Source organism: Chlamydomonas reinhardtii, chromosome 12 (assembly GCF_000002595.2).
Source record: "Chlamydomonas reinhardtii strain CC-503 cw92 mt+ chromosome 12, whole genome shotgun sequence".
Classification (NCBI taxonomy): domain Eukaryota; kingdom Viridiplantae; phylum Chlorophyta; class Chlorophyceae; order Chlamydomonadales; family Chlamydomonadaceae; genus Chlamydomonas; species Chlamydomonas reinhardtii.
In genome coordinates, this window is record NC_057015.1 from 3,752,633 (window position 1) to 3,774,974 (window position 22,342).

The 22,342-nt window shown below is 67.0% G+C and overlaps 4 protein-coding genes across 4 annotated transcripts; 2 read left to right on the forward strand and 2 right to left on the reverse strand.

Annotated features, from left to right (window-relative positions):
- Window positions 1-13: 13 nt before the first annotated feature.
- Window positions 14-14,989, reverse strand: CHLRE_12g515050v5 (uncharacterized protein). The gene is made up of 21 exons (XM_043068287.1): window positions 14,837-14,989; window positions 14,506-14,647; window positions 14,069-14,261; window positions 13,726-13,851; window positions 13,054-13,566; window positions 11,568-12,672; window positions 10,786-11,285; window positions 10,189-10,381; window positions 9,776-9,968; window positions 9,467-9,578; window positions 9,154-9,280; window positions 8,827-8,997; window positions 8,124-8,625; window positions 6,707-7,960; window positions 5,250-6,447; window positions 5,036-5,104; window positions 4,715-4,809; window positions 4,127-4,397; window positions 3,637-3,926; window positions 1,594-3,467; window positions 14-1,346 (listed from the first exon to the last, which is right to left on the reverse strand). The coding sequence occupies exons 3-21, from the start codon at window positions 14,231-14,233 to the stop codon at window positions 1,066-1,068; spliced, it is 9,039 nt and encodes a 3,012-aa protein (XP_042918382.1). The 5' UTR covers window positions 14,234-14,261; window positions 14,506-14,647; window positions 14,837-14,989; the 3' UTR covers window positions 14-1,065.
- A 920-nt stretch (window positions 14,990-15,909) lies between these two features.
- Window positions 15,910-16,531, forward strand: CHLRE_12g515100v5 (uncharacterized protein). The gene has a single exon (XM_001702933.3). The coding sequence runs from the start codon at window positions 16,036-16,038 to the stop codon at window positions 16,477-16,479; it is 444 nt and encodes a 147-aa protein (XP_001702985.1). The 5' UTR covers window positions 15,910-16,035; the 3' UTR covers window positions 16,480-16,531.
- Window positions 16,532-16,589: 58 nt separating this feature from the next.
- CHLRE_12g515150v5 (uncharacterized protein) lies at window positions 16,590-18,252 on the forward strand. Its single transcript, XM_043068288.1, has 4 exons — window positions 16,590-16,739; window positions 16,824-16,884; window positions 17,118-17,200; window positions 17,492-18,252. The coding sequence occupies exons 1-4, from the start codon at window positions 16,671-16,673 to the stop codon at window positions 17,528-17,530; spliced, it is 252 nt and encodes an 83-aa protein (XP_042918383.1). The 5' UTR covers window positions 16,590-16,670; the 3' UTR covers window positions 17,531-18,252.
- A 1,163-nt stretch (window positions 18,253-19,415) lies between these two features.
- On the reverse strand, window positions 19,416-22,259 carry CHLRE_12g515200v5 (uncharacterized protein). The gene is made up of 5 exons (XM_001702965.2): window positions 21,960-22,259; window positions 21,738-21,845; window positions 21,313-21,564; window positions 21,048-21,153; window positions 19,416-20,787 (listed from the first exon to the last, which is right to left on the reverse strand). Exons 1-5 carry the CDS (start codon window positions 22,041-22,043, stop codon window positions 20,555-20,557), a joined length of 783 nt encoding a protein of 260 aa, XP_001703017.1. The 5' UTR covers window positions 22,044-22,259; the 3' UTR covers window positions 19,416-20,554.
- Window positions 22,260-22,342: the final 83 nt, after the last annotated feature.

Below are 22,342 nucleotides of genomic sequence, written 5' to 3' on the forward strand. Positions count from 1 at the left end.
TGCGCTGAATGACCAAGATTATAGTGCCCGAGTGCCGTGCCCAGCATTGAAGCACCGTCACGCCGGCGAGGGAAGGCTGAGGAAAACCTCCGTATCTAACTCCCCAACCGCCTCAGTGCATGAGACACGTGCATCCAGTCCGACGTTGTAAACACATCCCATGTGCCACCCCAGAGCGCGGCTGGCCGTGCACCAAACACCGTCCACATAATCAGTTGCGGGACACCCGCTCGATACATCCTGCTCTACCCATGTTTGCGCTTTACACACACACCGCGGGGGGAGGGATGCGGTGCATGCAACCCTGCTACACACCCGCCAACCCCACGTCACGTAGGTGTGTGACAAGCCCCGCGAGCAACACTCCTGACCTGCGCAGGCTGCGCTGCGCAGGCGCATGGGCGCGTTCACGCACCCGTTTCGTACTCCGCCACACATCATACACACACATACACATCTCCTCCCGAACGCGCAGGTGGCGTGGCCACCACAGCCCTGGAACGACCCGCACCCACAGTGTGTCTGTTGCAGGCCTGCACAGCCGTTTCCCCTTTATTAACAGTTCCGCGATTGCCTTCCATGCAGTGTGGAGTAGCCGCGCTCTCAGGAAAGCCGACAATTTAGAGCACCTCCACTCTCACACCATTGAATGAACGCAAAGCATCCGCTCCCCCGGGTGCAACCGCTGCTTTCTCGTGGCGACCACACGCACAAAAATCCGCACGAGTCACAAGACATCGTTCCGAGCTTCTGGAACTGAAGGGTTTGATAGTATACATTCCGGATAAGCTGCTGCGCCTTCGGGCGCTCACCTGTACGTCTCCGCTCTCCACCCCGCTCCCGATATAACCCAACATGGCCAACTCTTCACCGCTCACAGTCATCGCCCCACCACAATCCTCTCACCGTCATTAATCCTCCACCTCTCCCCGCGCAGCCCCACCCTGTCGCCACCCATCACCACACACCACTCGCAACAATCGCCACCACACAGCTCCCAAACACCACCACCACCACCACCTCTCCTTCGCCTCCCACCTCCCAAACCCGAGGCCTCAATCGCCCTCAATTGAGCGTGCCCTTGCAGTTGGGCGCGCCGCAGCGACACGCCACCTTGGCGCTGCCCTCCTCCTCCTTGAACCGGTAGTCGAACGTGAGCTCCTGCCCCGCACGGATATCCACACGCGCGCAGAAGGCCAGCCGCACGCGGCGGCCGCCCTCGAACTCCAGTACCTTGGTGTACAGCGAGGGCGAGCAGGAGTGGTTGGCAAAGCGGCCGTAGTGGCCCAAGTGGGTCGAGTCCAGCACCAGCTCGCGGCTGACGTGGAACAGGTAACAGTCCTTGCCTGCGCGTGTTGAGGAAGCGCGTGTGTGTCGGTCGTTTGTGTGTTGAGGACCTGTGCACCTCGCACACACGCACACGCGCACGCACTCACGCATACGTGCACCCACCCACCCAGCCACGCACGCACGTATGCGCGCGCACGCACACGCACACCCAAGAATGCACGCACGCACGCGCCCACCTGCGCATGCCCACGCACGCCCTGGCAGCGCGCGCACACACACGCACACACAGCACCGGCGCCTCACCTGCTGCCCGGTACCTGCGCTCGCGCATCTCCGCTAGCACCGGCCGCACCACCTCGCCGCGGAACTCGGTGACCACCGCGTCCTGTGGGATGTCCACCCTCGCGAACACGCCCCAGCCGTGGATGCCGCTCTTGCCAAAGGTGATGCGCGCCCTCTCCGTCGCCAGCGCCCGCTGCAGCCGCTCCTCCCACCGCACCGCCTTGAGACGCCGCTCGCTGGCGCGCAGCGCCTCACGACCAGGCGAGGCCCCGGCGGCCCCAGCCACAATGGCGGCGGCGGCGGGCGTGCCGGTGAAAGCTTGCGAGGCGGCGCTGGCGGGAGCGCCAGGAGCAGCAGCCGCCGGCCCCAAGGTCGGCGGCGGTTCGAGTGATGGAGGTGCCGACATGAGTGGCGGCGGCAGCCCCTGCTGCATCAGCTGCTCTGGCGAGATGCCCGTGAAAGGGAAGCCGGTCCCCGGCATGAAGGGCAGGGCCTGCAACTGCTGAGGGAAGGGCAGCAGGGGAGGCGGCACCCCCGCACCCCCGCCACCCGCCGCATTCGCTGTAGCGGCTGCTGCCGCCGCCGCCGCTGCCATGTGCGGCGGCGCAAGTGGCGCGAACTGAAAGCCAGCGGCACCAGGTCCCGACATGGACCCGAGCATCAACCCCGGCACCGCGAGCTGCTCTTGTTGCTGCTGTTGCTGCGCCAGTGGCGGCGCCGCCAGGCGCATGGGGAACATGCCAGAAGCCGCCGCCGCGGCCGCCGCCGCCGCTGCAGCCGCCGAGTCGATACCTGGCGCGGCGGCGGCAGCGGCTGCCATCATCGCGGCCATCACGGCACTGCTCTCGGCGCCAGGCGGTGCTGCCGCGGCCGCTGCCGCCGCCGCCGCAACCGCTGTGGCTGCGACCGCGGGGTCCGTACCCGGTGCGACCAGGCGCCCTAGGTTCAATGCTGGTGGGAGCGCCAGCTGCCCCACGCCGGAGCCAGGCCCTGTGGGCAGGCCCAGTCCAGCTGCCGCTGCCGGAGCTGGTGGCGCAGTCGCAGAGACGCCGGCAGGCACCGACGGCGCCGCGCCATCCGCCACAGCACTGCTGCCGGGTGCCGCCGCGCCGCCTGCAGTCGCCTGCTCCTGCGGGTGCCCCAACTGCGTGTGCGGCGCTGTCATGCCAGCAGCCGCTGCACCCGGAGCCTGCGCCGTCGCCGCCGCCGCCGCGGCGGCTGCCCCCTCGTCCGCCAACGCCTCCTCCTCGTCTTCACTGTCGCTGTCGCTCAGGTCGCCAGTCGGCACAATGCTGCTGCCACCCAGATTCAACCCGCCGCCGCTGCCGGGAGACAGCGCCGCCGCCGCCGCGGCGGCAGCCGCCGCCGCAGCTGCCGCTGCCGCGGCCTTGGACGCCGTGGTTGGGTGCGCCTCCTCGTCCCCACCGTCCCCTTCCTCATCCCCGCCACCAGCTGCCCTTGGCGCCGCCGCTCCTGCCGCAGCCAAGGCGTCAGACAGGTGCCCAGGCATGGTGCGCGGTGTTGCAAAGGCAGGTGTGGGCTGGGCCCCTGCCTGGCCGTCGATGTCCATGCTCGAAGGCCCGCCGGCGTAAGCCGCTTCCTCCTCCGCTGCCCCCACCGCCGCCGCCACTGCACAGCCTGCGGCCTCCTCACCCACGGCGGGCGGCTGCGGCAGCTCCGCTGCCGCCGCCGCGCGCGCCGCCGCCGCGCCCATGGCGACTGCGCGTGACGCCATCTGCCGCGCGGTGTCGCGCTCCGCCGCCTCGCGCTGCCGCTCGGCCTCCGCCTCCGCCTCCGCCGCTGCCTCCGCCGCCGCCTGCGCCTCCAGCTCTGCCGCCCGCATGGCCATGTACTCCTGCGGCGAGTAGCAGCGCGTGGGCGGCATGGTCCAATACCTGTGGGCGGGCAAGTACGGGTTGAGAGGAGTGGATTGGGAGTGAGCTTATTAGGCTGGAGCGGGTGAACGAATGGAGCGAGGCGCAGGCGTGTGCAGAGGAGTACCGGCATGTCACTGATGCAGTGGAGCGGCGCGGAGTCGGGCGCCGGTCAAGGCTCCGCACTCACCCGTGTTGCATGGGTCCCCGCACCAGCTGCGGTGTGGCGGACACGAACGCCTGCTTGCCGCTACGCAGCTGCTGCACAGGCGCAGTGCGGGCAGGCGGCGGAGGCGGCAGGGGGAGCGCCAGCGCCGCCGCTGCTGCCGCCGCCCGCGCGCCGGCGCCCCGGCCTCCGCCGCTGCGGCCCCAGCCGCCGCCGCTGCCGCCGCCGCCCCAGCTGGAGAAGCCGCCGCCGCTGCCGCCGCCGTCCTTGCGGCCCTGCTTGCAAATGATGCACGTGCAGCCGGGGCGGTGCACCTGCGGGGGCAGATGCATCCACGTGTGAGGGCCGTGTGCTGGAGAACGGGCACGCCGCCTACAAACGCCAGATTCCTGCATCTGTGCATTCCACTCCTGATGCCGTGAAAGGAGGTTGGCTGCACAAAGCTGCAAGCACACTTAACCGGCGACGCAGTCAGGGAGGGAGGGCCACAACACGAGGCAAACACGCCACTCACTCGAGGCACGTTGCTGCCGGCGGCGCCAACCAGTGACCTGCTTCCGTACGCAGCTGTCCGCGCCGAGCCCCCAGACGCAGAAGCCAAGGCAGTCCACGACCCAGCCGCCACTGCAGCCGCCGTGGCGGCCTTGGCGGCGCGGATTGTGCCCGAGCCGCCGCCGCCCACAGCCGCCACCGCGGCTGCTGCCGCGGCGACGGCGTCTCGTGCAGCCGCACGGCGGCGGGAGCCGTCCAGCAGGGAGGGAGCCGGCGGCGGCTGCCCCCGCGGCCTGTAGGAGCGCCGGCGTGCATGCAGTTCAGGTGCCACACACGCACAGCCGCCACACATGACGTCAAATGCGTGACATGCCGTAACTCATGTGTCCTCCTGTGCCCGTGTGCCTTTACACGCCGCCTTCTGCCACCGCGCCCTGCTGCGTCCCCCCTGTGCCCGCCTTCACATGCATGCACACACGCACACGCACACGCACACGCATACACACACACACACACACGCGCGCACACACACATACACACACGCACACACACACACACACACACGCACGCACGCACACACACACACACACACACACACACACGTACGCACTTGGGCACTGTCGGCTCCTCCAACCCCAGCTCCACAAGCTGCTCGCCCAGCGTCATGCCCAGCGAGCCGTCCGGCTGCAGCACCCGCAGCGTCACCTGTGCAGCGGCAGGCAGGCAGGGAGGGTGGGCAGGGTGGGTGAGAGGCAGGGAGAGATGCGGGCGCAAGGCAAACACCCAGGGTGGGCCAGCAGACGTGCCTACATCGAACGGGGTTACCGACGTTCGCTGGCGGGTCTCTATGCAACCCTGCCACATGCCTGGCCTCAACGGGTTCCGGCCGCAAGCCCCACCCAGCCCCCTTTCCCCATTGCCGCCGCCCCACCTTCCACTTCTTGGACGCGGCCTTGCCCGACACGCGCTCAAACTCCGTCGGTGACAGCACCCGACCAGCCTGAGGTTGCGGGGGCAAGTGGGTTGGTTGCAGCGGTAGCACGGCACAGGGCACGGCGATCAGAAGGCAGGGACTCGGGTTTTGATCCATACTGCCCTCGCACCCCTGTCCCTGCCGCCCCCATCGGGTTTGCTGCCCCCCTCACCTGCATCCGCACCAGCCCCTGCGCCACCAGGAACCAGCCCTGCATGCCGTTGCACACCACAGGGATCTCGGGAGGCGCATTGCGTCGCCGCTCCGCCGCCGCCGCCTCGCGCTCCCCCGCCTCCCGCGCCGCCTCGTGCGCGCGCCGCGCCGCCGCGCCGCCGCCCAGCCACACCACCTGCGCCATGGAGCCCAGCCGCAGCGTGTACGGCTCGCCTGAATCCAGTTCCACGCCGTACAGATCCGAATCCGGATCGTATGACATGATGAGGCACGTGAACCAGTCATCACTACGCGTGGCGGTGGCGGCAGCGCCGCCGCCAGGCTCGCCGTCGGTTGCTCCTGCGGCGGTGGCGCCGGCGGCGCCGCCAGAAGCCATGGGTAAGCAGCGCACGCGCCAGCCCACGCACTCAGCCCCGGCAGTCGGCGGCGGCTGCCCCACCCTGTCTTCCTCCACCTCCATCTCATCCGCCGCCCCGCCCTCGCCACCGTCGCCGCCAGCCTCGCGCGCCGCATCACCCAGCTCCCCGTCAGTGGCGGCGCCGCCGTCCGTCACTGCGCCGCTGACGTCAGGGCCGCCGCCGCCGCCGCCCTCGCCATCCTCCTCCAGCGCCGCTGCCGCCAGGGCATCCAAACCCCCCAGCAGCGCCAGCGCCTCCAAGCCACCGCCGCCGCCACTGCCACCGCCGGCGCCATCGGCACCGCCCGCAGCGCCGACACCGTCCGCCTCAACATCCAGCTCCGCGCCGCCGCCGCCGCCCAGGCCGCCCAGCTCATCACCACCGACGTCCATGAAGTCCTCTTCATCGTCATAGCCGCCACGCTCCGCAGCCGACAGCCGATAGCTGAACCCAGACCCGCCGCGACCCCGGCTCCGACCGCGCCCGCCGCGCCCCCGGCCCCGGCCGCCGACCCTGCCGCCGCCGCGCTTGCTGCGCATTCGCGGACGGAACTCCTCATCCTCGTCCGCGCCCCAGTCGTCGTCCCGGCTGCGGTAGCCGCCGCCGCCGGCGCCGGCCGGGCGGCCGCCAGAGCGGTGCGGCTTGCCTGCGGAGGCGCCAGCCACTGGCGGCGGCGGGGGCGGCGGAGGCGGCGGCGGCCAGTCCTCCACGTCCACGGCGAAGGGCAACCACTGCACTCGGCCGGCGCGGTCCTCCGCCGCCAGGTCTATCCACTCGGTGGCCTCATCTAGGTGGTACCTGCGGGCACAGCACACAAGGAACACAAAGCACACAAAGGTACACACAGCAATTAGAAGCGGTGGGGTGGTGCCGCGCGTGACAGCACTGGATTCCACACGTCGGCGACGCAACGTGGCCCAACGGCTCACGAAAAGCCAAGCCGCACCTTGCAACCCTGACGTCCCCGCAGCCTAGCCCGCCAACATGCCTCCGCAACCCGCACCGCCCGCACCACCCGCACCATCCAACACCACCACCCGCACTCCCTTTCCCTCACCACAGGTAGTGCCTGCCGCTGGCCGGGTCGTATCCCGCCACATCCGCCTCATACCACTCCACGTCGTCCATCCAGAACAGCCGCACGCTGTGTCCCACGCAGCCGTGCGGCGCCGTGGAGGCGCTACCGTTGCGCAGCCGCGCCGGCGTCCCGATCACATGCGGCGAGTTGTGCGGCCAGCCCGGCCACTCGCCAGGCAGCAAGCCGGCTGAAGCCGCCGCCAGCGCGGCGGCGGCGGCGCCGCCGCCGCCACCGCGGCCGTAGTAGCCGCGGCCGCGGCCGCGCCCCCGCCCTCGCCCCGGGCCGGCGGCGGGCGCCAACGCCCAACCCGCCATGGAGCCCGGCCCCTCGGGTCCGTCTGCGTCCATGAGGTCTGCAGTCGGACCCAGCGGCGCCTCCGTCGCCATCAAAGCAGCGGCCTCCGGATCCATCGCCGGCAGAAGCTGCAGCGGCAGCGGCAGCTGTGGTGGTGGCGGCGCGGTGAGCGTCGGCCCAGAGGCGGCCGCCGCAGCCGCTGCCAGGTTGCCGCGCGTCTCCGCCACGAATGCCAGCAGCCCCCGCCGTGTCGGGGGGTCCAGGTGGAACAGCCGCACGCGCCGGGTGGGGCTGGGCGGCGGCTCCGACGCGCCGCCGTCTGCCTCCGCCGCCGCGGACGGCGTGGCGGATGGCGCGGTCTCCAGCCCTGTCGTCACGCCACCGCCGGCACTGAAGCTGCCAGGCGTAGGTGACACGCCGCGGCTCCCGCCGCCGCCGTCGGTCGTCGGCGAAGCGGCGCCCTCTCGCCCCGCTTCGACTGCCTCTACATCCGCCTGCTCCAGTCCTGCCGCGCGCACTTGCGCTGCCCCCGGCTCCTGCTCCTCCACTTCCAGTTTCACCCGCGGCAGCGCCTGTGCGCCCGCGGCCGTGCCCTCACCGCTGCCGCTGCCATCGGGCTCGCCCTCCCCCTTCACCGCCCCACCCGCCGCCCCACCCGCGGCCTCCTCCTTGACACCCAGCTCCTCTTTCACGCCCGCCTCCGCGACCTCCGCCTCTGCCTTGACGGCTGCGCCCTCCGCCTCCGCCTCCGCCTGCTGCTGCTGCTGCTGGCGCTGCTCCTCCTCCTCGGCCAGCTCGGGGTTCTCGGCCCGCCACCTGCTGTAGGCCTCGTAGGCTGCGGCGTTGGCCTGGAGCCGGTTAAGCATCTTGGAGTCAATCTTGTTCTCGGCGAGCCAGTCCCCCACCGACTGCTTGCCCACGCCATCCTCGTCCACAATCCTGCAATGCGGGCGGCGGAGCTTTGAAGTGGAAGCGATGGGCACCTCATTCAGCCCATTCAGTGGTAAAATGCAACATCCCTCTGAACCAAGACCCAAGGCCACGGCACGAACGCTGCCACCTGCACCCCGGCCACCGGCCCCACGCATCTCGCGCAACTCACAGCAAGCTGGCCTTCCACTTCTTGGCGTCGCCGCGGCCGCAGATGCGCTCAAAGTGTGACACCGTCATGACCGCGCCGCTGTGCAGCACCGTCTGCGCCCGCAGGTACAGCAGCCCGTGGCGGCCGCAGCACACCACCGGCAGCTCATCCGGCAGGTCGTCAGGCATGGCGATGAGATCCACCTTGGCGGGCCGGAGCGCGGCGGGCGCCGCCTTGGCTGTGAAGCCACCGCCAGCGCCGGCGGCGGCCTTCGCGGCCGCCTTGGCGGCGGCGGCTGCCGCCGCCGCGCCGGTGATGCGGCCGCCGCGACCGCGGCGCTTCGGCCCCGGGCGGCGCGATGCGGGCGCAGGGGCGGCGGTGATGCCGCCGCCGGCAGTGCCGCCTGCTGCGGCGCCGGCGCCGGCGCTCCCGCCGCCACCGCCTATAAGTGCGGCTGCCGGTGCGGGCGGCGACGCAGGTGGGTCTGGGATCCAGAAGCCCTTGACTGTTGTGTAGCCGTTGCCTGTGGGCACCGCAGCCGACATGACGCAAGCGGCCATTTGTTGGAGTGCTTGGACCCCGGCAACAACAATGAAAACCATTGCACGATGAATACCTTGAGCCATGTATCGGTACCACAAAGACAATGCCAGCCGCGCTTTCAGCATTACAGTAAGAGCGATGCCCATCATCAGTGAGCGGACTGCCACAGTGGGGTGCGCACCTGTGCCGTGTGACATGCGTTTGAGCTCCAGCGCCTGAGCGCGCGAGCAGCCCGCCTCCGGCTGCGGCACCGGCACGGACGGCTGCGGCGGGTAGGGCTGCGCGTTCCACAGCCCATTCACGGCGCCGTCATCCGCGTCCGTGGTGCCGTCCTCACGTATCCGCTGCACACCTGTCAGCAGCAGTAACACAAACGTAGACCAACACGCAGAAGCGGCACATCACACCAAACAGGTTGCGGTTGTCACTGTTGGCCCAGCTGCGGAAGGGTCCCCGCGCCGCAGAAGGGACGCGCACGGTGCACACACCGACAGCGGCAGCGGCTCACCGGACAGCTTGGGGTGGGGCTTGCAGTGGCGCGGGCAGAAGTTGGTCCGCTTCAGGCCCTTGCCGCCGGGCGCCACCGCCACCTCCATGTGCAGACCCGCCATGCGCCCGCACAGCGGGTGGTAGGCCTGTGCCCGGCACGTGAGCGGTTGGGGGCATGAGCACGGGGCATAAGGGGGGACATCCATCGCATGCATGGGCACACAACCGCAATGGGCGCTTGGAGATGTCGCTGGCGGCGTGTGACAAACACAAGCGACCTCTCCCAGTGCTTCCTGCAGGGCACATCCACAAGCGCACACACACGCGCACACCTGGTAGCACAGCGCGCACTGGATCTTGGCGCCCATGCGCTGTTTGCAGATGCAGCAGCTGAGCTCCCAGCGCTCGCGCTGGATGCCGGGGATGTTGTCCACCGGCTCACCCCTGTGAGGCAGTGACCGTCGCGGCGGCGGCGTGACCCCGTGAGGGCGCTGGTGCTTCACACCTTGACAAGCACACCGGCCCTGGCACCCCTCCGCACGTCCGCTGCAGCCATTGTCCGGCACACGCAACCCGGCGTCTTTCCTCCTCACCCTCCCCAAACTCCCCAAGGCCGGCCCACCGCCCTGCCCAGCACTCACGTGATGGGGTCGCCGCACGTGAGCTCGGGCAGCCAGTTGAGGCACACCATGTGCGCCCAGGTGCCGGGGCCCAGGGTGGTGGGCTTGAGCGCGCCGCCAGCCACCGGGCACAGGCAGCACTGCGCCGGCGGCTGGCCGGGGGGGCCCGGCTGCCGCAGCTCGCAGGCGCGGCACAGCCACATCTCGTCCAGGCCTGCAGTGCAGGGGTGAGGTGGGGTGGCCATTGCGGAGGGAGCGATCCTTGTTGCGATGTGTTCTGGACGTGTGAGAGCGAGGCGTGAGGGCGGCCCCGAATCCGAACGCGGTCCCCCGGACCGAGTCCCAGCCTCGCTCCCTGCCCGCCCGGCTCCACTGTCCATGCCTCCCTGCACTCCACCCCTCGCTCCTGCTCCCGCATCACCCGCACTGCTCACCCGGCGCCTCCGTGATCCCGTAGCAGATCTGGTGCACGGTGATGCCGCAGCAGTCGCAGCTGACCAGGCGGTCGCTGTCGGCGTCTATCTCGCTGTCGCACACGCTGCAGCGGTCGCCGGCCCAGCGCGCCCGCACCGGCCTGTACAGCTGGCCCGGCCGCAGGTAGTCCAGCCATGGCTCGGCGGACACCGGCTGCGGGGGCAGAGCGCAGCGCAGTGTTGCAAGCGGGTCAGGTGGCGTGCCGCAAGTGGGTCGGGTGGCGTGTTGGAAGTGGAGCAAGTGGCGTGTTGCAAGTGGGTCGGGTTGCGTGTTGCAAGTGGGTCGGGTGGCGTGTTGCAAGTGGGTCGGGTGGCGTGTCGCAAGTGGGTCAGGCGGCGTGTTGCGAGTGAGTCAGGTGGCGTGGAGCCGGGTCCTGCAGGTTGTCAGTTATAGCGGCTTGTGTAGGCATGGGCGCATGGCAGCACCAGTCATGTTGACTGATGGTTGGAAATTGACGCACATGCCTGGACGCGTCCACGGCGGAGGCTGCGGCGGCAGCTGGCAGACTGACCCCAGCCCCTGGCATGGCCAAGAAGCCTACAATGCAAACTACTTACGGGCCGTGGGGGCTTGCTGGCGGCGGCGGTTGTGGTGTTGGCGGCTGCGGGCGTTGGTGGTGTCGGAGCCGCCGCCGGCACGCCGTCCAGCGAGGGACCAGCGGCGGCGGCGGCGCCGCCGCTGGTAGCGGAGCCCGCCGGCGGCGCGCTGGCGCGGCTCGCTGACGTCGCGGCCGGCGGCCGCCCGGGGCGCAATGCAGGCGGCGCTGAGATTGGCGCCGCTGGCGGCGGCGGCGGCGGCGGTGAGGGCTGCTGCGCCATGGACTGCGGCGGTGCCGGCGTCGGCAGGCTGGCGGGCAAATTGCCGTCCGCCGCCGCCGCCAGGCCCAGGCCGAGCAGGCCCGTGCCCAGGGCGGCCGCGGCGGCAGCACCGTTGCTGCATGCGGGCGCCGCGGCTGCGGCTGCAAGCGGCGGCGGCCCCACCGAGCCGCCATTGGCTCCCTCCGCAGCCTCCAGCCGCCTGATGGTGGCGCCCGTGAACTCGAGCACGGGCGGCCCGCCTGCACGTGTTGGCAGGATGGGTAGTGGAGGTGGTTATAGTGGTGGAGGTGTTCGGTGGTGGAGGTGTTTGGTGGTAGTGGTGGTGGTGGTGGTGGTGGTGTGCAGGTCTTAGGCAGGGCAGCACAACTACGACACGCAGCGCATAGGAACGGGCAGCAGCACAGCACAACCCGCGGCACGTACAGTATGCAAATTCGCCGTTCGAGCTTTGGGTTCGACTACGCACACGCCAGCCTACTTACTACTCATTCCAACCCCGCTTGCCCACACGGCAGCCTCACCTGTGGTCTTGGCCGGTCGGAACTCCACACCCAGCATGTCGAACCACTTGCCGATCTGCATGGGGTTGGCGCCCGGCGGCACCTCCGGCGCGCCGCCCGGCTCAATCTTGATGCTGGCCTTCCACTTCTTGGCGGTGCCGGCGCCGCAGTGCTGCTCCCAGTGCGTGGGGTGGAACTCCCGCTGCGCGCGCGGCAGGCCGGCGCAGTCCTTGCACTGGCACACCACCTTTATTCCATCCATGACGAAGGTGCCGGCCACGTCGCAGCACGACACCGGCATGCTGGCAGGCAGGTCCGCCACGCCCGTCGGCAGTAGGTCCACCGGCAGCCGCGTGTTGCGGGGCTGCGGCCGAGAAGCCAGGCTGCCGCCGGCGCCGGCTGCCACCGCCGCCGCGGCTGCGGCTGCCGCCGCGGCAGAAGCGGCGGCGGCAGCAGATGAAGACACAGGCGCGGTGGTGACAGCGGGTGAGATGGCGCGCCGTGCGCGCTTGCCGGCTGCCGCCACCAGGCCAGCCTCAGCCTCATAGTCTTCATCGTCCTCGTCATCGCCGTCGGTCGCGCTGGCGGCCGCCAGTCGCTCCCTCCCGCTGCCGCCGCCGCCGCTGCCCTCGCGCAGGCCCCCGGGGCCGCCGCTGCTGCCGCCGCCCATACCCAGCAGTGCCGACGCACCCACCAGTGCATCCAAGCCGCGCTTCACCCCGCGGCCGCTCGCCCCCGCCTCAGGCCTGCCGCCGCTGCCCAGGCTCGCCGCCCGCCCGCGCCCCCCGACTCCACCGCCGCTCCCAGCCGACTGCCGCCCGCCGCCTCCTTTCCCCGCCAGCCGTGCTGGCCCCGCCGCCGCCGCCGCCTGCTGCCGCGCCGCCGCCAGCACGCCCTGCACGTGCTTGGGCATGAGCCCCGCGGCGTCCGGCGCCATGTCCAGCTGCGCCGCCAGCGCCTCGTACTCGAGGTACAGCGAGGTGTACAGCGCCGCGTTGGCGGACCAGGCGGCGGCCTCCGCGGCGGCGCGGCCGTCGTAGCCGGCTCGCTCCTCGGGCGTGAGCTGGTGCCAGGCGTTGGAGATGATGGGCTGAAGCTCCGGCGGGTCGATGTGCAGGCCCTCCTCCTGCAGGCGGGAGGGAGGGGTAGCCATCCATGGGATGGTGTGTATCAAATATGAAGTGAAGTGCCGACGTCCAGAGGTACAGCGGGCACACGCGACGCATTCCATACCGTTGTTGCGGGAGGGAGGGGGTGGAGAGGGCGGGAGGGAGGGGGTGGAGAGGGCGCAGCGCGCACCGTCACGTGCGCAGCGTGGCTGGCGCGAGGTGCGGCGGTTTTGGGGTGCGGTACGTGCGGCAGGTCTTCGCCGTTGGCAGGTGTGTGCCGCCCGCAAGAGAAGCGCTTCACCACAATACCGCCGCCGTGCAAGACGCACTTCACAACACGCCGGGCGCTCCCGTGCCCGTCCGACACCGCCACCAAAGCCGCCCCCGCCCCCGCGCACCTCGTATACCCGTATCATGTCCAACTGAAACAGCGCATAGGCGTTCGGCTGCAGCGCCGGCGTCACGGCCCGCAGCTGTTCCTCGTACTGTGCGAGCAGCGCCGCCTGCTGCGCCTGCAGCATCCGCAGCTGCCCTTGCAGCAACGACGCCACCTGCTGCAGCTGGGGGCCCGCCGCCGCAGCCACGGTGGACAAGGCGCCGGCGCCCGAAGGTGATGCGAGCGCTGCGGCCGCCGCTGCGCCGCTGCCGCTGTTGCCGCCGGCCATGGAGCCGCCGGCCCGCCCGCCCTGGCCGTTGGAGAGCTGCATGGCGAGGGCCGCCGACGCCGCGCCGCCACTGGATTCGCGCTTCATGCGGCGCTCTGACCCGCCGCCGCCGCCGGCAACCGCGGCCACGGTGGCGCTGCCAGTACCGTCGGCCGAATCGCGGGCTGGTGGCGCTGCGGCGCCGCCGGGCGTGGTGTGGAGCGTGGGCGGGCAGTGCGGACAGGTGGTCCAGATGCGGCCTTGGGACTGCAAAGGTTTGAAAGAACAGACGCAGGTGGCATGTGAACACGGGAGACTCTGTGCTATCGGCGGGCGGGCGCAGCGGGACAGGCCGGCAAGCCAACAACCAGTCCTGTTGCTGCGTTCGGTGACGGCCTGACCGGCATTGAATCTTCCTTTCCTTACCGTGCTTTGTAGCGCGCCCTTGGCAACGCAGTCATTGTGCATGGAGAAGCCGCATGCGTCGCAGGCTGTCACGTTTGTCTGGTTACTGCTCCAGGGGATGTGGCACACGCGGCAGGCGGCCTCCGCCTGTAGACGGTATACAGGGAATACCGCACAGCGGGGTTGGTTGCTGCGTCCGCGTACACGACGTTGCCCGGACATATACATCAACCAAACCGACAAGGCGCATTGGCCAACTCCATGAAACAGTAGCGCAGCTCGCACTTGCGCTCGCGCAGCGACGCACGCGTGCGGTTGCGCTCCCGCGACCATCCCGCGACCATCAGTCGTCGTCGAAACTCACCTCAACGAGCTGCTGGCAGGTAGAGCAGCGGCCTTCCATTGCATTAGCCAGGAGCATTTCATTCTGGCTGAGAGGCTGCTGGCAACTGGTGCACAAAGAGCCTTTCGACCGCGACGAAGCCCTACCGCCACCTGACGGGCGCGCCGAACCGGCGCCCCCGTTCATTCGTAGATTAAGTGGCCACGATTAGTGCCTGCGCCGTCAGCCGCGTCCAGCGCGTAGACCTTCGTGAGTTAGATTGCACCAGCGCGAGTTGCACGCCAGCGACAGAACGCGCGTGCAGGAGGGCAGTGGAGCTGACGCCATCGCAAGCAATGCATGTGTCGTCGACACGGTCAAGACCGAGCTCGGCGTCAGCGACGCGCGATTCAGCGAAGGCGCCCGTTCCTCCCCAAGCCCGCTGTGTGCGCCCATGAGCATCACATGCTGCGGCTTACCTTAAGCAACCACTGTGACAGGCGCGGAGGCCTGGTCTGCCTCAGTCGCCCGCCTGCTGGAAATCTGGCGAGCAGTTGAGCGTCCCTGGCGCTCTCCTGCCCACCCGGCGAGCTGCTGTGCAGCCTTGAGGCCTCCCAGGACCTATGGGGAAGGTCGAACACCCGTCGGCCCCAGAACTTCGGCGCCAAACACCAAATGCTCCGGCGAGGGTCCGCGCCTGCCCCTGCGACGTCGACTTGCAGCTGTCGACCCCCCGCAAATGCGTATTTGCATAAGGAAAGCTTCGTATCGTCGCAGAGCCAAGGATTTACGGCGTTCTAGAGAGCATACCTCGCCACTCCACAGCGCGCCGCGACTGCTGAACACGCGACTTGAGCTAGTAGCAAGCTCTATAGATAGAGGTGGCGCAGTCGACGCGTCGACTCGTAGCGTGGTGCTTCTAGGTTGTCGCGTTGGCGCGCAAGGCAGTCAGCGCGCCTATGGTAAACGCTGCCGGATACAGCTGCAACACTATACAATTGCCACACGCGTCTGGGGAACCACTGTAGCTTTGCCGCGCAATCCTCAATCCAATGCAGACACGCCTCCAACCTCGCCCCTGGCTCTCTCCCCGAGCTCCCCCCCTCACCTTCACGTGCGCGACTGCAAGCCGCAGCAGTGCAAACAGTGTATGGGTGTAAAGAGGTTTGCAGTGCAACGGCGTTGGAGAGGACCGAGGCTTGTACTCTAGTGCTGTAAATGTCCGGGACTGATTGCGTAGGCCACGATGCGCGCCACAGCAGTGCGCACCTAAATCCTCCATACACGTTCGACAATCGACATCAACCTACTATGGCATCCAGTGCCGAGGTTTGCAGCTCCCACGGGATCTGCGAGGGAAGGGGCTGAGGAGGATGAGGAGAAGGCAGCGAGGCAGAAGGGGCTGCAGCGGGAGGCGCAGTCAAGGAGGCAAGGCAGCTGCAGAAGATGCAGTACAGGTGTGGGGTAAGGGGGCGAGGGAAAGGCCCTGAACTCTCTAAAATAAGGGCGGTGGGCGAGATTGGGCGTTCTCAGTCCACGCACTGCCACGCGGCGATCAGGAGGCGGCGCACAGCGACTCCTCCCGTCCCAGCAGCCGAGCCAGCAGCAGTATGGCGGCGGAGGCAGTGCCCTAGAAGTAACCTGCGTCTGGCGGGTGTGTGCCTACGTGATGTCAGGAGAGCTGGCCAGCGCTCCCTACCAGCACACGGCGCACACCGAGACAAGCACACTGCACTTCTGCAGCTCGTGGTGTCCTTCTACGCGGAGGAGGGCACGCCCGCGCCCACGTAACGAACATTGCGGGAGGCCTGCAGGGGTTGGAGGGCAGTGTGCCCCAGCAGCAGCCTGAGCCCTGAGCTGCCCGACTTCCAGTTCGACAAGTCGCATCCAACCAGCCGAAGCAGCGAGCACAAAGCGGCAGTCAAGGAGGCGGTGGCAGCAGCCATGCAGAAGAAGGCGCCGGCGGCAGCCCGGGGCCAGGCAGCAGGAGTGGGAGGAGTGAGGAGGAAATGGCAGCCAGGCAGGAGCAGTGGGACGAGGAGAAGGCAGCGGGACCTCAGCTGCAGGCGCTGCCGGCCGCCATGAGCGCGGCATCGGCAGAAGCGGCGGCAGCGGCGGCGGGGGCGGAGGCACTGCCGCCACCAATGATGCCGGTCAACATCCAGCCGTCCAGCTATCAGACGGGCTGCCGCATCCGCGGCCGGTACGGCGACACCGCCTGCATCGAGCGCGGGCGCGGCATGTGCGACCCGGCCAACGCCGAGGCGGTAGCGGCGGTCCGCTCGGCCGCCTCCGTCAAGGCGCGCACCACCTGCAGCCGTGGCGTCTGCAGGAAGTGGCAGGCCCGGGCTGCGGTGCAGAGGTTCCGGGCCAAGAAGAAGGCGCAGCTGGCGGCGGCGGAGGTGGTGGACATCAGCAGTGACAGCGACAGCGACGTGGAGATCGTGGGTTGAGGCCAGTTGAGTGCCGGGGAGTGCGAGTGCAGGGGCCATTTTGTGCCCCCAACAGGCGTGCCGGTACGTAATCCGGGAAGCCACACCATTTCCCCGAAGCCCCAGGAACTCTGGCCATACAGCAAGGGTTAATCTGGCCTGTCACCCATCCAGCCAACGTCCCACTCGGTCCTAGTTGGAGATCCGCAAACATGGCCCCTCCGAACTCGCTTACAAAGGAGCTTGCCATTGATGCCAAGTATGACCAGTTGTTCGAGACGGTGAGAGTGTTGGCATCGCCACATAGCGAAATAGGGAAGTCCTCTTAAAATCAATGCCGATGCAACGCCAATTTTCTTTCGCAGACGCTGCGGCGGACGGTTTATGGAACCGGCGTTGCAGGACTGCTGTCGCTCCTTATCTTGCGTGAGTTTGCAGGGCAACGTAGTCGCGCAGGCGGGCGGGCCATAGCCCATAGGGTGTTGCAGGGGCTGCAGCAGCCTGCCCCAGCCTAGCAGACCGGAACGCGGCCAGTTGCTGCTGGGCCGCAGTGCTTGCTGAGGGTAACGAATAAACCTACAAGGGGAATTGCGGTGCGGTACACGTGCACGAGGGTTACCATGCGAGCCCAGCGCACATGCTGCATTATGACCTGGCAGGTGGCGGCCAGAGCCGGGCAATCCTGACCTCCTTCGGCGCGGGCGTGGGCTTTGGGTCAGCATGGCAGAAGTGCTCTAAAGAGGTGAGAGGTGGAGCTTATGGCGCGTTGGTGATGATATGGGAGGATGTCAACCCGCGGGAGGTCACGGTCATCTGGGGACTGGTCCCCCTGCTTCTGTAGTACGCACGACATGTGACGCGTTGACTTCTCTCACGCTGTCTAAGCCGTCTGGGCCATCCCATGGGGCATGGGTGTCTTGGCTTGATTTGCTGGGCTGTGACATCTGCAATTTGTCGTTCGGCGTGTGTTCGCGTCTGGGCACGTCACGCTATGCACGCGTCCTCCCATGCCGCCCAAACACGCCCGTCACAGTTTGACGACCTTGTCCCGGAGCTGCTGAAGACCAAGTAAAGGCGGCGGTGTGAATGGCGGCCAACATAAAAGTTGACAAGTGGTGAAGTGCTCGTGGACCAGTGGCGGCTTGGATGTAGTCTTGCAGCTTGGCATGAAGCTGTGAACCTCATGTTGGGTTGTTAGTTGGCCTCAGGGAGTCAGGGGCACTCCCTGGTTCGCCTCTTGCCTAGTCACGGTTGTCTGAGTTGTCGGGCAACGAATACGAGGCGAGGGCGATTGTTGTTATTGACGTGCTTGAAAAACGCAACACGCACAATCGAACTTGTTGAGGTTGTAGGGCAGTTGCTGGAGGGTGCATCCGCATACGGCAGGTGTAGAGCCACAAGGTCTGCAATCTGGTGCAGTAGACTCCAATGCACGGCAGAAGGTTAACGATGATGAAGGGTTAGGCAGAGCTTGCTTGGTATTGGCAGAGTTTTGTAAATCCGGTGGATAGGTACTGCATCAGGGATTCCCCGTACTGCATATTTTCGTGGGTGACGACCCAGAATGAAGGGATGGAGCGCACCTGCTGCTCAGTCGTGCTGTGCCCACACGTAGGATTGCGTCGTTGCGGCAAGCAGTGCAGGTTCATGTGGCGTGTGCACAGGCCAGCCAGGTCTTTCTGCAGGTCTCTGGCCCTCTCCCTTACCCTTACCAACCGCCGCCAGCCGCTGCCAGCTGCAAAACTCGCGCTGTCGGCCTTTCGTGCATCACACAGCCTGTAAGGTTCGCGGCTACCCGAATAATCCGACTCTGCTTCGCGAGTGTGGTGTTGGTGTGCGTGTGTGTGTGCGTGCGTGTGTGTGTCTGTGTGTGTGTGTGGTGTGTGTGTGTGTTTGTGCTTGGGCTATCGCCCGGCCGGGCCTAGAGCGTGAGGAAGCGCGAGCTCGTGATCGTGATGGAACATGGCAAGGGGCAGGAAAGCGTAGTCCCGATGTGTGTGGCTCCCATCCGTGCCCACATAAATGCGTAGCAAGAAGGGACAAGGCATTGGTGCGTCGTTCGCGCGCTGTTACTGTACCGACGGTAGCTGGCAGGTTGTGTCGATGTTTTGCTGACGCGCATTCCTCACGCTCCGGGCGCCCGGCCAAGGCGATAGCACCACACAGACTCAATGCGACGCCACACCGCGCGGATAGCATAGCCGATGCGCACCTGCAGGCAGTCGACCGGCGTCCACGGATGAGCTCGTGATGGAGCACTAGCGTAATGCAACGGCGTGCAGCAAAACAATGGCCGGGCGACAGTGTGACAAGCAGGGGCAAGAACAAGGCGAAGCAAAGCAGAAGAGGGGCCCGAATGTGTACGACAATTGTGGCGGGCAGGCCGAATGCGGTGCAACACGCCAACAACACAACCGGAGGTGAGGAAGCGTTGCTGATGGTGAGGATAGGTGCTGCGACGTTCGGTAGGGGAGCTGTGGCCGCGCACTAGATGGGAGGAAGTTTCCGAGGTGTTGTTTCCGAGGCATTGTTTGTGGCTGATGTTTGTGGCTGATTAAGAAAGAAGCAGAGTTTCGGCTGTGAGCGGCTGGCGAGGAGAGGCGGGGGCTGTTGCGTGTTGGAAGGCGGGCGGAAGGCCGCACACGCCGGGAGTCGGGCAGGCTGTAGATTTCGCTGAAGCTGCGTTTGAGAAGGGAGCCGAAGGGACAGCTGGGGTGGGACAGTTGGTGCTGTGGGACAGCTGGAAGGGACAACTGGAAGGGACTACTGGAAGGGACAGCTGGGAGGGACATCTGGGAGGGGACAGCGGATGTGGGACTGCTGGGGTGGGACAGCTGGGGAGAGGCACGGAACAGCTGGCATGGGACGCTGGGTGGCTGCAGAGGCTGGTACGTAGGTGGGTACTTGGGTACGCGGCTGGATGGAGCCCGGGCTCACGAAGAGCTCCCCGGTGGCATGACAGGAGGCGGCGTCTTAAAATCATCAGCCCTGCGGCACGGGAGCGCGGAGAGGGGACACGCGCACACACACAGGGCAAAACACAGCCAGGACGAAAAGCCCGCCAAGGAGCCCGCCCACGCAGCCAACACGCGCCCGCCGCAAACAGGCACTCACACGCGAACACACAACCCACAAGACGGCCGAGAAGCCGGCGATCACGCACCGCACGCCCCACACACGGCCGGCGGGACAGCACACTCCCGAAAAGCAGCGCCCCTAACGCAAACCCAAAAACCCGACCTGCGCCGAACCGACAAGGAAAAAGCCCACACGCGCGCCAAGCCCCAAACTTAGCACCGACCTGTGTCCCTACCGTAAAACTGGAAACCAGAAGCCCAGCACGGGAACACCGGCACGGCCGTCCCCGCACCGCAGAGCGGTTCAGGGCAGCCGGGACCGTGATGGAACATGGCAAGGGGCTACCAGCCCGCCAGCAAGTCAGCGATGACTCGGTGCAGTTATTCTGGCGTTGTGCCAGCCGCCAGCAGCCGCACGTCACAAAATGAATATGGGGCAAGGGACTACGCTGCGCATCACGGGACTGCGCCAACCTGCCCCTTACACATTGTTCGCGTGTGGGGACGCCGCATTGCTGAGAGCCACGGATGGCCCTAATACACCATGGGAGCATGTCGCACCCGTGGAGGTCAGTGCAGCAAGCAATGCCAAAGCTCTCAGCCGTGCGATATGCCAACAGCCAGCACCCAGTAACTCCCGCGCAGTCCACCGCAGCCCCCATCGCACCCTCTCAGCTGGCCAACCGCGCAACTACCTCGCTACAGACCAGTCGTACAGCTGCTGCACTAGCGCTAACGACTCACTCACACCACCCCAGCAAGGCAGCTTCCGCGTTGGCCCTCTGTACAACTGCCATATTCCACTCGCACAGCTACCCGAGTACCACTTAGACTCTTGAACGGCTGAAGGATGCCGTGAGTACCAGCAGTTCGGGGCTGCGCCAGAACCGCCATTCTGCCTATCCACCGTCCCTGTGTCCTCTCAAACCTCGCGCCCCAGATGTGCAGCCGTCTGTGCTAACCGCATTCCAGGCCCCGTGCATGTATGCATCCACCAGCCAGAAACCAGGTGAGCCGCATTAGAAGGGCCTGAACACGTGCGGGATGATGGAGTCGGAGGTGTCCTTGACGCCCGCCAGCGCCTCCTTGTCTGCCGCCGCCTTGTGCGCCGCCGTCGTCAGGTTCTCCTTCAGCAGCGAGGCGATGGGCGGGTGGCTGGGCTTGACGTGCTGCGGGGCCACCTTGAGCGGCGGGATCTTGGAGTCCAGCAGGTTGGGGCACTGCAGCTTTACCACCGACAGGTTGTTGCAGCCTGCGGCAAGGGGAAATTGCAGGTGCGGCGGGGGTAGGGAAAGGACAGTGACAGCTAATGCGGGCCCTTTGGCGGGGACGGAATTCCTCCGTCGAAGGCAAGGAGCAACAATTGGTGGTGAGCCCTGCCACGTGATTTCAGGCACTTGGCCACGGACTGACAGGCACAAGACCCCAGGGCCCTGCTCACACCGCAACAGCTGCGCGACTGCTGTGTTCCGTCCCACAGTCCAAGTGGTTACGTCCTGGCTCCTGCCACACCTGTGAGGTCCAGCTCTGTCAGCTCGTCCGTCCACAGCATCAACGTCTCCAGCGCCGGGCAGTCCGTGATGCTCAGCTTGTTCAGCCGCGGGCAGTGGATCAGCGCCTGCAACATCGCAGCCAAAGGCAGGCCAACCAGGCAGCCCTTACTCATTGGTGGGGAAACGTCTTGCCCGACCTGACAACGCCTGTAAACCACCTTGCGCTTTGTGCCGCGACTGTACCGCAATTGCTGCCGGGCCTCTCCATTTCTTCACGGGCTCACCTTGGTGATGGCGGGGTTCTTCCGCAGGTTGACGGACCGCACCGTCTGGCTCTGCAGCAGCACGTAGTCCAGCCCCGCGCACTCGGACAGGTCCAGGTCCGTGAGCTTGGGGCAGGTGGTCATGGGCGACAGGTTGAAGTTGTGCAGGTTGGAGGAGCCGCGCAGGTCGATCAGCGTCAGCTCCGGCGGCGACAGCTTCACCAGCTCGTTGGCGAAGGCATCGCGCAGCGAGGCGGTGTTGTTGATCTTAATCTGCGGGCGCCGGCCGGCAACGGGCATGGGCACACGAACCCGGGTTGTGGCGAGGGACGCTGCGGCCTCTTGTGGTGCACAAAGCCATGGCCGCCTACATCCCATAGCACTCATGTATCCAGTAGGCTAAACAGCAACACTTGTGCGGCCCCGCAAATCCCGCTTCCCCTCACCTCTCTACACGCCGTGAGCACACGTTCCCGCAACGCTCCCCAGGTTGGCCAGGTGTTTGCATCTGGCAGGTCTGTCACCGGCTTCTCCCACGTCCCGCTCTCCACCGCCTGTCGGGTTCGGTTACAGAAGCGGAAAGGGGCCAGAAAACAGTCAGGAGGGGGAGACGTGCACGGTAGCCTGCGTGCCCAGACATGCCCTCGTGGCCATCTGTGCACACGCACCCGCTCCCAGCTCCCATCGTGAGGCGGCTCGGCTCCATCATCCTTCTTCTTTTTCTTGCCTCCACCCTTCTTTTTAGGAGCCATCTAGCTTGGGCAAGAGCGCTGTGAAGGCTTGGTCCCGACTTCGAGACCGACTCCCGCAGCACCAGGTATAAGTATGATTTACTATGTGTGTTATGCAAAAGCTGCTGCAGGAACTTCCAAACAAAGGCCTGTATAGACACCGGCCCGCGGAATGTCGCTGTGTGTGGAGTCGAGATATGTGCGTGCCCTTGTATATAGTTGAGCTTGTATCGGTCCGGGATAAATGCAGCGCTCAACATCTACACGACTTCATACACTGCACAGATTGGGCCACGCCAACCAATTGCGACCAGCTCTCA

Coding starts and splice junctions, on each gene's coding strand:
- CHLRE_12g515050v5 (XM_043068287.1), bottom strand. CDS start 14,233: ATGAACGGGGGCGCCGGTTCGGCGCGCCCGTCAGGTGGCGGTAGGGCT. Junction 11,286..11,567: donor CCGACCGGCCAAGACCACAG/GTGAGGCTGCCG, acceptor CAACACGTGCAG/GCGGGCCGCCCGTGCTCGAG. Junction 9,969..10,188: donor CGGGATCACGGAGGCGCCGG/GTGAGCAGTGCG, acceptor CCTGCACTGCAG/GCCTGGACGAGATGTGGCTG.
- CHLRE_12g515100v5 (XM_001702933.3), top strand. CDS start 16,036: ATGGCAGCCAGGCAGGAGCAGTGGGACGAGGAGAAGGCAGCGGGACCT.
- CHLRE_12g515150v5 (XM_043068288.1), top strand. CDS start 16,671: ATGGCCCCTCCGAACTCGCTTACAAAGGAGCTTGCCATTGATGCCAAG. Junction 16,740..16,823: donor ATGACCAGTTGTTCGAGACG/GTGAGAGTGTTG, acceptor TTTCTTTCGCAG/ACGCTGCGGCGGACGGTTTA. Junction 17,201..17,491: donor GGCAGAAGTGCTCTAAAGAG/GTGAGAGGTGGA, acceptor CGCCCGTCACAG/TTTGACGACCTTGTCCCGGA.
- CHLRE_12g515200v5 (XM_001702965.2), bottom strand. CDS start 22,043: ATGGCTCCTAAAAAGAAGGGTGGAGGCAAGAAAAAGAAGAAGGATGAT. Junction 21,565..21,737: donor TGCTCACGGCGTGTAGAGAG/GTGAGGGGAAGC, acceptor CGGCGCCCGCAG/ATTAAGATCAACAACACCGC. Junction 21,154..21,312: donor AGAACCCCGCCATCACCAAG/GTGAGCCCGTGA, acceptor GCGATGTTGCAG/GCGCTGATCCACTGCCCGCG.